The 13,128-nt window shown below is 36.4% G+C and overlaps 1 protein-coding gene across 2 annotated transcripts in view; it reads left to right on the forward strand.

The window, feature by feature from the left end:
- LOC142979919 (ADAMTS-like protein 4) overlaps positions 1–13,128 on the forward strand; it is a 53,628-nt gene that overhangs the window by 19,351 nt on the left and 21,149 nt on the right. For both annotated transcript variants that reach the window (XM_076125149.1, XM_076125150.1), the window contains exons 3-7: positions 1,762–1,834; positions 2,124–2,254; positions 6,162–6,291; positions 7,785–7,887; positions 10,094–10,224. In XM_076125149.1, coding sequence (XP_075981264.1) covers positions 1,762–1,834; positions 2,124–2,254; positions 6,162–6,291; positions 7,785–7,887; positions 10,094–10,224 — 568 coding nt within the window. The remainder of the gene's footprint in view (positions 1–1,761; positions 1,835–2,123; positions 2,255–6,161; positions 6,292–7,784; positions 7,888–10,093; positions 10,225–13,128) is intronic.

Raw genomic sequence — 13,128 nt, forward strand, 5'->3', positions numbered from 1 at the left:
TTATGCGATCTTTAAAACATTTTAACAATACACGCATATATCCAGGTTTTAATTTATTTTATATGATAATTATAATGTCCTCGGAAAGGTTATGTGGCCTTTAAAATAAAATAGCTCGATAGAGATTCCGAAAATGTTTAAAATGGTTGATGTTTATGTGAATCTTGAAACATTTAGAAGCTCGTAAAGCACAGTGTAAGTACGTGTAGACGTCTCTAACGACCTCATAATTCCTCGTGGTTCACTTGTTTATTTTCAAATGTGTTCATCACCTTATAAAGCGCTATTTCCTTGCGCGTGGTTCCGCGCTCAATTGGCCGCGCCGACCGCCGCCGCCGGCGGTTGCTCCGGTGTAAATCCAATTAGTACTATTGACATGTTTATATTTATTTTAGTAGAAAGCCATTAGTTAATGTTAATTATGATTGTTAATTTTGATTTGTATCTATATTTGCGTTGCACTCGCCCTTATATTTAATTGCTTGTGATACGCGCGTGCCAAGTGGACTCGTATTTATCAACCAGATTAAATTATTTGGTACATTTATTCTAAAATATTTAAATAGTTATTAGCTCATGTTATACAACGAGGCGTCAAAATGTTTCGCTTCGAGGCATAAAACTAATTAGTCAATTAAAATTACAGCCATAAATCTATTGTACGTATCAAAGTAATTTGAAATGTTTATTATTAATGACCATAAACTTGCAAATAGTTTCATACCATTAGAATTTCGTCACCGAGTCTGTTCAAAAGAAAAATAATTTCTCATGTGGCAGTGGTAGACGAAGTGATTTTAACATAAAAATAACGGCGATCGTCACTTAATAAACCACTTAAGATGTTCATTAGGGCGTTTTACAGAGTCGTTTGATCGTTTTAATGTGGAGTGCGATGCGGGTGCATTCGGGCGGTGCTTCTCGCTCCAGCTTCAAACATCTAATGGAGTTGTCAGATTGCGCAACGCGGTGAGAACTGCGTAGGCGCAGCCCGTACAGGGCTGTCCGCAACCAATCACCGATGACCCGATGACTTACATTATTGATGTATTCGTGCACATATTATTTAATGTGTATACGTTAGAAATTTGAAAATGTTTACTCAAAGCTAGGGAACTGGGACGCAATATGTTATCGAACGTATTTTTATTGCGAAAGTATAAAATGGGTATCGTCTATTTGTCTAAAATGAAGTATAATGTATCCATTCAAATGTTATAAAAACAAGGTGTGTTATGTTAACGCTGATCCATTAACCGTTCGGCAGCCCTAACAACGCGACCAAATCGGAAAAGTAGTAACATACAAAGTGATTCCATGTCACTTTGAACACCCACCGATTTAGCTGTGTACCGTGTACACTCGTGCTTGTTTAACTTAAGACAATCGTGTAAGTGGATGTTGTTAGGTCTCATTACCCTACGTTTACCCGTGACAGAAGACTGTGTGAAGTATGGTTAGACTGACAAATTGTTTGTACACGGGGATGATAATTGACCTCTCGTCGTTACCTCCTAGCTCTTTTTAACAATCTGCTCATTAAATTGTCGTGCAGAATCACTGGCACGTTGTAATTTATTGCACAATAGGAAATACGTTCCCTGATCTAGTGCCTAAGCATATTGGGGTTTAGTTAAGCACAAGGAAGAGCTGAGAGGAAAGTGCAAATATGCTATTAGTATTTTATCGCTTGGATGTATTTATTTTCACATTAGGTTGGTTTCAATATTGGGTATAAAGATGAGATTTTTTTCTTTTCAGGGCTTCCGTAATAGTGCAAATCGTAATGTTGTCTTCAGCTACAAACATAACCACTACAGATATACCACCGCAGGTAAATTATTTACTAATTACAGTTTAGATTTGTATTCAAATTATTGTTTCTCCTTCAATATAAAGACAAAAACGCATCGAGGTTTTTATTCCTCTTGCAAAATATATTACCGCAGCTCGCAATTCCTAATTGATTTTCCATTTATCAGTGATGTTAAAGCACCGAACTGCTAAGTTTATTCAACTGTAGATTATTATTAGAGTTGAGCGATCCTTTTTCTTTCAATAAAATATGAATAGTAGATCAGATAGTAGTGAGTAGACATAAAATATTGGCCTTATGTTTCCAGGTGGTAGAGGCTCAGGTAGCTAAGAAAAGAGAGGTGGAGGGTTACGCATGGAGTGCGTGGGGCAGCTGGAGTGCGTGCTCCAGGACCTGTGGCGGAGGAGTCTCAGTGCAGGAGCGACAGTGTTTACCCAGGTATTGACAGTTTTGATGCTGGGCTACATATCATGTGTATCACACTAGCTAGCGTATGTCTGTATCACATTCTAACGTCACGTTACGTTCTACAACGCTAACACGATAAAATATGATTTTTGATTTCGATTGCAGTTTTAGCAATAAAATGTTCAAGTTTATTCTTTGAGGAAAAGATAGAATAAACCTTCTATGACAATTTTCAAGCATAATAGTTACTTTAAGCTACCTTTACTTAAGTTTCTTTTATTAGCCTCTGACTATGAAATTAAATTGCGTAATTTATTTTAACACGATACTAATTAGTTAAGTTTTACAAGGACTCCTTAGTAACTACACAAAGGTTAATTAGATACCGAACTCCTTTATAAAAGGATACCGAGAAAACGTTTGTTACTATAAAGTTTTTGAAATATGGGCTCAAGGGTACAATATAACTGTTCGCGGTTGTCGAATCGCCTCGTGGAATAAGATTGAGTTTATCTATTCTTAGTCTGCAATCACACGGTTAACGATGTTGGTCGTTAACCGGGTTCGATAGTGTGTTACGACTCCTCGAAATAAGTTTCAATGACATACGTTACATGCGCGAACAATTGTATAACATGAGAGCACTTGATATTTACAATTCGTATAAGTATTATTTGTAAACAGTCTCTAGAGTGTGTATAGTTTCTCTTTAACGAATTGTTCGTGTTATTTTGAGTGGATTACAAATTGTTGAACAAGGCGGTGCCGACAGCGCGCTTGGAGGCGTACTTAATATCTTGTAATGTACCGCATATAAAATCAAAAATTGTAAACACCAACCACTTATGTGCCTATTAAAGTAATCGTTTAAGAGTCTTGCACACCTGTTAAGAGAATGGACAAATTTGACGTAAAGGTCTTTGTCAAAATGATTGTATCCTAATTTAATTAATGATTTTTGCGGTTTAAATTTCACTTGGGTTGAATACGAAGGTGGATTAATTACATCATTTTTAAAATCCTTCTATACTTAAAAAGCCAGCATTAGAACAGTTGGCGTCAAATACGTGATAATACATAAAGCATCTTTAATTTTAATTGAGCTTCTTTGGTATGCAGATCGAATCAACACCAATTGTGGCTATGAACATTATCCCGTCTGAAGTAGAATAGATTATATTATAGGCGCGACAGCTAACTCCTTTTTTATTTGTACAAATATCCAATTACTTAATCAATGAATACAAGTTTCAGTGCGCGACTTCGGTGGCATTTCGGCTGTCGTCGTTTATTAGATCTAGTTCATTTGCGTTTATCAAACTGTTGACATATGCAATTTAGTAATCTGACGGTGCTTGATCCTGCCAGTTCACTGGTCGCGTGATTTCATTAGCTTTAGGATGTGGTCTGTGAATAAATATGGAGATGAAATTGTTAATTTCAAAGATATCTACAATTTATTGACTACATTAAGATGCAAGATTAAATTTATAAAGTTGCAAAGGTAACAAATAATGTCCCATCTGACAATGTATGTTACTGTTAAGAGAAAGTAAACGCTCTCGATGGGAATACAAAATATTCGCCATGTGTAAAAGGTTCTAACGTGTGCGCGGGTCAAAGGTTAAACATGCCCTCGCGACCCGACTCGTACGGTTTTTATCGACTAAATTAAGGTAATGGAAACCCCGTAGCGTCGGTTGTAACAAGCTGTTATTGTAGTGGGAGCATTGATTGCTTGCACTCGCGCCTCTTGATTGACACGTATCAGCTTCGATACAGCCGGTAATGAGCTCGCGATTACCGTCCATTTTACAAAGAAGACAAACTTCATTTTTGTCTACATATTTGTACTTACATGCACTAATGAGGGATTGGTTTTTTAACATGCGGTAATTGACGTCAGTGACGTGATGTTGAATGCAGTAGTGTTTGTTGCGCGCTTGTTTCCCATGCGCGTGCGCAGCTATGTGCCGTGACTCGAGTGCTGTGCCACTCGCGCTGCGATGGTCATGGGTCACTGTGACGCGATGCGCCATAGAATTTCATGAGAGATTTACGTTCAAATACACCTTGTTTGTTTTTCGTGAGCATTTAACACTACAATACTTGAGGAATAATAAATTAAAACTCATCATTAACAGTACTAGAGCATGGATGGATACGCTCTAGTCATAATTAATTATTCAAACAAAGTAATCATGTGCACCGTTACTGGTAATCGGGTCAGGCTATTTAAGTACAAATGAATGCGCGCGACCCGAGATAATTGTAACGAGGATCCAGGATTAATACGACCAGATACGGAGTCCTGTTAGATAGATAAGTAGGTAATCAAAATACCGTCACTCTTAATTAGAGTGGGTGCCGCCGGCGGCGCCGAGCTTTAACGGTCTCGAGACTACATTAAATATCTAACACCGTAGCGGGACGTGAGCACGTACATATCAGTTTTGTTGCAAATTAACCATAATTGGAAACCGAAAAACGCTAGAAATCTTTGTTGAAAAGGACGAATTATGTAGTTAAACATTAAAGCTTTTATTTTTTTACAAAATAGAGATCGGATATTACACCTGCATTTTCAGATTCTGGTATAAATATCAAAGGATTAAATTAAAGCCATTTACTTGGTGAATCGTATCCTACAGAGCATCTTCAATATTAACAGGACTATTTATATTTAGACGTTCTCCGATTTATTTCTCAAACATATTAATTTCTTCCTACCAGATGGAAATGTTAGAGTAAGTTATAAATTCGTTCATTATAGAGACGGTGGATAGTATCCTGCTGATAGCGCGTCGTATAACACGCTCGACAAATTAGGATGGACGTCGTTTGTCATGTACCTCGCACCGCATACACGTTTCATTAGGACAGCTAAAAGCTCGCATGAAATATTGCCCTCTATATCGCCCCAATGAAAATTTTAGTTACTCCGCCGATATATCAATGCACTGTTATTTTATTCTATATTTTATGAAGTGAGTTTGTTTGATTGTTTTTTGAATACGATTATTCTGTAAATATGGGTTTTACTTCTTGTTGCGGTGCAAACTTTTTTTCCTTATCGGAATTACAAGTAGAGCATTTCTAAAGATATGTCTTTGGTTATTATTCAAGCAAATACCAGTTTAGTTTTATGGAAAATTAAAGGTACAGTCGATACTAAAATTTGTTTCCCTTTCAAACTAAGTTGCAATGTAGCAGCTGGCTTTTCATTTATGTTTCCTACGAAGTAATCTTCAGGTGTCATCTTTTTAATGGCGCCAAGAAACCTGTGATGTCGTACTTATCTTTTTAAAGACCTTTAGATAAATGTAAGTACCGAGCGGAACTAATCTTTCACTCCGTGAACATGAATATTCAAATTGGTGGTTGAGTTTACATTAAATTAATGTCTTGAGTCCTGTTATATGGATAGAACAACATTTGTAAGCTTCGCTTGTACTAATATGTGGAATAATTTGAACGATACATCACTTTTTCTTCTTACAAATTAGATTAACGTGTTTCCAACTTTGTTACCGAGTTAGTTGATTTCATTATAGGAGCTTTGTGTTGACGCCGCTACGAGCGTTTTGTTCTTTTTGCCTTATAAAATATTAAAGCAATTATGTTGTACGATTTATCACTTTTAATTAATATTGACACATTCACTTTGATTTATTGTTATCCTTAACTAGATCGAGACATAAATCGTTTAAGTGGGTTTTAAAAAAATATGCATGCGTATATTTTATTTTAAAGTAGATAATTATTCATATTAATTTAATAACTAGTCATTTATTACTCTTGACAAATATTTTAGCTAGCTTTAAAAAACGTCACAACTTAATCTTTACTTAACGAGAAAGCATTTCATCAAAGCAATGATTAAGTAAATCTTTTAAGTGCTATTTCATCAATACTAATTGTATATGTATTGTTTCAGAGGTAGATCAGTATTACCAAGCAGCAACAGCAGTATAGCACCGCCAGTGATCACAGTTCGAGTGACGAGACAGATACACGAACAAGAGTGCAAGGGAGTTGATAAGAGATATCATGAGTGTAATAATGTGGTACGTTTATTTAACAATTTCTTTCTACCTTTAAATTAGAATTGAAGATTCGGTAGTGGAATATTGACTTCCTCCGTGACGCAGTGGTTAAGATCGCCACGCCGCCGCTACCATTGCGTTGCAAGGCTGTGGGTTCGATTCCCATACGGAACAATTATTTGTACGATCCACAAATGGTTTTCTCGGATCTGGTTGTACTTTCTGGCTGTTGTTTGTATTGCTCCCCGCGACACAAGAGAAAATTTTGAGTGAGTTAGTTGTCTAAATTAGAAGAAAAAGAGTAAAAATAATCTGTAACTTGAGTTTTTTTTTCCAATGGGCGTAGGTAGAGGTTCACTTTGACATTAACAATTAATTAACTACATTAATTAATTACATTAATCTTATATAATCTTCTCGTGGACCCCCATTTTACAAGTGGGCACACATCGTATGTTTTTTTTTCGTGTGTAACAAGCTTATTAGAGATTTGCGTAACCTTGTGTACCAAGGGCCTTAGAAAGTAAAATTAAAGCACGGAACTGAAACTCTCAGATTTCCCACAATAAACACCAATAAAATGAGTAATAACTTTTAATCATTTGTTCAATCACACATAAGGGCTATTACAGCACTCAATCGATCACATTAATACTGAATACTGATTTACGAGTTAGTGCATCGTAAACATTTTCCGTGATTAGTATTGTTCTATTCAATTTGGCCCAGTCATAGGCGACATAAAAGTAGCCTTTATTGTGTTTGTTTATTGCGATGTCTTCGAACAATCGTCGTAGAATGTACCACCTTATGTAAAATGCAAGGACTGTTGTTCAACCCATCTTGTAGATTTGTCGTAAATTCGAAAGGAAATGGTCCTTTTGTCCTATATGTTTACTGATTTACCCCTTTTGTTGAACGAGCTGAATAAGTGATGCTTTAGCTTTTCGCTATCCTTTTTAATGTATGAATATATCCTTGTTCCGAGAAAATGAAACAAAATATTCCGTTTATATGCTTATTTTCTACGAAGGCATAATGTATTAAGTAACTAGCTGACCCCCGCAGCTCCGCTCGTGCTTTCTTGTTTTGATATAATACCGCGCATTTTCAAATGTATTCACCTTTTACACCTTCTCTGGACTTCCACAAATAATTCAAGACCAAAATTAACCAAATCGGTCCGAGTTTTAGCGAGACTAACGAACAGTAATCCATTTTAATGTATATAAATAGAAGATAGATTACCAAATATTTTTGTATGCTGTGCTTACTTTTGCAAATAAAGTAGATAATATTTAAAAAAATGTATCTACCAACTGAAGACATGTAATGGATCTGAAAAACATATTTTTTAAAGTTGTCCTTATAAATAAGAACTTTCTCCAAAAGCTCGAGAAAGTGTTGGTACCTACCTGTATATTCAGCAAACATGTTAGGAGTATTCACTCTTGTAACGAAAATTAACTTCAAATATGCGAAAATAAACGTGTAATGTTTAATGTTTGTTGTAGCCATGTCCTGGCGGTACGACGAACACACGCGCGGAGCAGTGTGCTACGTATGACAGAAGACCGTTCCGGGGACGATTCTACACCTGGGTGCCTTACATAGACGGTTAGTATTTATACTAATAATACAGCTGAAGAGTTCGTTTGTTTTTTGAACGCGCTAATCTCAGAAACTACTAGTCCGATTAGAAAAAATCTTTCAGTGTTAGATAGCCCATTTATCGAGGAAGACTATAGGCTTATATATCATCACGCTACAACGAATAGGGGCAGAGTAACAGTAGAAAATGATACAAAACGGGAAAAATTTTGACCTATTGTCTTGACGCAAGCGAAGTTGCGCGGGTCAGCTAGTCAGTTATATGACGACTCTTTGGCATCTTTTAAAGTATTAGTCGGTCCCATGTGTTGCACTCATTATCAGTGTAATCCACCATTTGCTACTTTTTGGCGTTTTGTCTGTTCTTTGCAAGGTTATAAGTCTTGCAACACCTTCTTCCATTTTATTCCAAGTGCAGCTAAAAGTTTGTGAACTTTTATAAAGACTCCTTTTTGCACTCTCGCTGCTGTAGACAACGACAAAATGAACAATATAAAAAAAATAATTGGAGAAAATTCCAAATACTTAATACAATTTTGCAAAAACTAACTTATGTCAAGTGAAAACCTCTCTAGTGACACAACGAAAGTTAGAAAATAAGTGCTAAGTTTTGAATCATAGTTCGTTACGCTTTCTACGGTAGAGCTTTTCCTTAAAATTAAGTTCATTAAAACGTAATAGCTAATAGTAAGTAATTCGCAAATGACATGACTGCGAGACCGCCTGCGTAACATTTTCTTGGAAGCGGAAGTAAGGGGTAATCAACGGTTATCTGTTCACGTTGGCCGACTGACAGCGTTACTTAATCAGGGAGACCGATCAATCTGAGCAGTAGCTTATTGATAGCATAGTCTAGTTCTCGTCGGATTGTTGATAATGTTAGGTTTGAATAAGGTTATTTCGATTGTTAGTAGCTATGTTTCGACAATAAAACATGTGACTTAGGGTCTAAATCTAGTTTAATGCTATTTTGACATAATACTTATCTTGCGATATCGCGCGGCTCAGGTCCGTAGAATATCGAACAAAAACTAGGAAAGTCCCATCATCGTCGGCACGTGTTGCACGTCATTTATCCCCCTCATTATTTAATGTAAATGTGTTATCCCTCAGTGCATTCAAAATTTAAACCTCCTTTTTTCGGTATTCATTGATGGTTTTTTACTGTTTTCGTATTTGAACGATTCCTTTTTGGAAGGACTTGTTCTGTAAACATGATTTCGCTTTTAAATATCGTAGTAGAGCTTCGACGGTTTTACACGTGTCAAGAGGATCACATGATATTGTGTCGTGTATTATTTCAATACATATTATTCTTCCTAATGCGTAAGAATAAAGTTATCATCAAGCAGTAAAGCATGTTAAGTACTAGCAAATGTTCGGCGTCAGTTGCGACAAAAAAGCGGGACATAACAATTTGTATGTCGACAGCTAATCTAAGTTATTACATCTCTTGTCTGCGCATTTGACACGCTTGTTTTGTCAATTTGCTCGCCAATAATCTGTCAGAATTGTCTCTCATTTTATGTATCAACGATAAAATTGAATTGTGAATGAATGCTAATAAATTTTATGGTTCGTTGTGTTTGATTCGGGCGTCTCTGTGTTTTAGACTAGAACATAAAATAAAATCAATGCTGTCTGGTGATTTTAATAAAATCGCTCTTATTTGAACGTCGATGATAGAATTTCCACAAATATTTTATGAAAACAATTGTCATTTTGTGTTCGAAGTCTTGGCGAACTAGAACTTCAGCACTGCGGATATAGCATGATTTATGGCACACGATCACCACTTCTGAAGATAAATCTTATGATAGGTAATGGTATTTTGACCGTCTGTGGCGCATGTAGCAGGAAATAGAAAGCGATTAGTCGCACGGAACTGCAAGACATGTTTACAGTACTTGCGATTTCGATGATTGAAGCGGATATCACACTTTCTAGACAAGAATCTGTTGAAACAAAAGACACGTAAATCTTAGCGGTTAATAGTAGTTCTCCTGTTTGATCTGCTGTGATTTATGTGAAAATGATTTAGTATACAGATTTATTGGAACAAAAGATTCAATTAGTATCTCATCGTTTTCATTCACGTGAGATATTTTATTTGCTTTCTAAAGCCTAACAAGCTGAAATAATCACTAAATCATTATGATAAATGTTTATTTCTGTGGTTATAGACAATTATGTTGGTGTGTATTTGGTGCAGGTAATTCGCCATGTATGTTGAACTGCCGGCCGCTTGGGCAGCACTTCTACGCGTCGTTGTCGCTGGTCGCTGATGGCACGCCTTGCACCAAGCAGGGCGGGCGAGCGATATGTGTGCAGGGCACTTGCAGGGTAAGTGAAATAGACACACCATAAATATATTTTTTTTCTATTGCTTTATCGTTGATCGATAACAAAATCTTACAAAATATGTCGTCGTCCTCTCATATTTTGTAAGATTTTTCCAGGGAGGGGGTTTTTTACCCTTTACTGTCTCGCTGCTGGACAATGGTCTTCACAGTACAAAGGTTTCCTGAATAGATGACACTGTGAAATCGAAGTGTTGAAAATACACCGTTTTTTAACATTATCGTCATACGTACTGGTCTTAGTTAAGAGTAAAAGTCTTCCTATTCAATCAATTAAGTTTCGTGTCATGTAACGCAATACAATTTTCTCTTTAGGAAAGCTAGACATGATGTAGTAGAACTATGATGAGATTGCAACATAACGTATAGTATCTAGACACACTTGAATTTCAATGGGTTGAAGTGGGTTACAAGCTTTGTTCTGTGTGCATTATAATTGGCTGATTTTCTCACACACTATTCTTATTGGCAGGTGGCAATAACTACCTAACGTTTATTTATAGAAAAGCTATAAATAAATGTTACACTGTCTTAGAAAACTATGTGCAGACGTATCAATCACGTGGAAATAACACATAAGAAGTAGAAAATGAAATTAACGCTTGATACTCTCGAATACAAAGTTTGTAAGAAATCTCGGCAAAGGGTAAATATTGCATGAAAAAACGTTGCCTTATTTGGATGAAATATTATGTAAAACTTATAAATAAATGTAAAGAAAATTATCTTGTCATCCTCTAGTCTGTGGTAAGATGTAATTCAAGGTATTATCCCAAAACATGCCCGGAATTTAAAGTCAATTTACATTATAATAGGAACAGCATTTTCTACTTCAAATTAACAACATTTCCGCCATAGCCGTTACGGCTTCACTTAGGTAAACAAGCTTAGTTAATTTTATACTTTTAGAACTTACATTAATGCAAATTGTAGAACCAATTTTGCAGTATTGGCAGGCAGACCACGTCTCAGCGAAACGTCTACTTTACTAGTTCAAGACAAGCGTCCCATTCCCTATACAGCTATCAAGTGGTGCTATTAGATCTTGTACAAAGTACGAGGGAAGCATTTCTTCGTCTGCTAAGAACTGGCTACGGTCAGGGGCAGACTATAATTAGAAGTCTGTGACGTCATTAGAGAACACTGTTCAGTTTGTTTTGAGTCCACTCGGGTTGAGTTCGGGCATCTCGCCGGGATGTAAGCAGGGCATTCTTTCTGGTTATAAACATGACTAGCGGTCAATGTAAGCGGTTTTTCTTTGATGATGTGTATTTTTAGGGCGTCGTAGAGACCGCCACTACGTTTACATCAGATGCTAAACTGTATACGTGTAAGCCACAGCCACAAATTGCGTTTTTCAGGCAGAAGTTTTCGTTTAGTACGACCTAGTCAAACCAACAAAACCTTTTAGGGAATACGTCATCCTACCTAGAATATTATAGTGTGTTCAACTGTCCAGTGGCTAGGCGGTACATTGGTCCACACTATAAAGCTAGATGAATTGTCTATTGAGTATTGAGCGAGCACCGTCTCGTTGTTCCACTGCTCTATAAACTATTCAATCGTTGCAACATTGTGGGGCGCAAGGACGCGCGCGCCGTAATCGTAAATTATTTAGTGTATTGTTTATTACGTGGTAATGATTCCCGTGGTCGTGGCTCGTTGACCAGATTGACGCTTTAAGTACTTGCCTCTTTTGTTGTCGAGACGATGGACACTTCATGCGGTTACCACTTTAAAATGTATGCTTTCAAGATAAATATTCGTACATTTTGTGTAAATATGGAAAGTTCATGTATTATTTGATAATTTTGCTACATGACAGAGTTTTGATAAGATGTAATAATTTTGTAACGAGAAACGGATATTCTCAGCAGTTCTATCTCAAGATTTTTTTCGTATAGTTAGATCGTGTTACTTAAAATACCGTTATCAATAAAAAGCTTAAGCTAGTATCAAAAGTAAAGTCGTGCTATTTACTTAAACATCAAAATTAGCAAGAATTACTATATTATGAAAACTCAATTGACCCCTGCAAAGAGGTTTCGATTACCAACGCATAGTCGTGCCGCAAACAATATTACCATGTCAATGTTACGACGGCGATAAAGTATAAAGGGAGTCCATATAAATACTATTAACACCTCGGGTGCCAAGATCGGAGCCTTAACTCTAACTAAAATAATGACTTAGCCCACCATTATGTTACGTTCATGGCGCCCAAGTATGAAATAAACCTTTATTTATCTAAAATATATCCGGATACAACGATTAGCTAAATTGCAATTAATTGGCTTTATCACTGCAATTATATTTTATAATGTAACAAACTACATACTCGTGACTAATAATGTGATTAGTGATTGAAATTTACTGTATCGAGTTTGTTAATTCATTAGAAGCGATTTTAATATTGATAACGTTTGCAAGATTGGACGTGCCCACTGCGCTTGCTTTGTCTGTTTATGTTAACTTAATCACATAAGGTGAGGTCTTGAAGTATTTACAAACTACATTTTACTTCACAAGTGCCTCAAATACAACAGTTCTGCGAACAGGAAGAGATATCAAAACATATTGACTTCTCCTTAATTCCGGAAAATAGGCACCTGCAATTTCTCTACGCCTACACATCAAAAGCAGTTCTTAGATGATTTCGAACAGTCCATATTTTCCGTTTTCCACGAAATAACATATATACATAAGAATACATATAGTGTACCTTAGCGAGTGAAGGTGGCTCACGGCGCCAGCCGGTATGCGCGCGATCAGTGATTACCGCCACCCACAGCCGCGGGCTCTACGCACTGTTCCTATTCCGACTACTGCCTCTATATTATTATAATCCACAAGTAGATAGATTAAAAGTATTAAAACTAAATGGGAA

The sequence above is a fragment of the Anticarsia gemmatalis genome, chromosome 17, assembly GCF_050436995.1.
Source record: "Anticarsia gemmatalis isolate Benzon Research Colony breed Stoneville strain chromosome 17, ilAntGemm2 primary, whole genome shotgun sequence".
NCBI lineage: Eukaryota > Metazoa > Arthropoda > Insecta > Lepidoptera > Erebidae > Anticarsia > Anticarsia gemmatalis.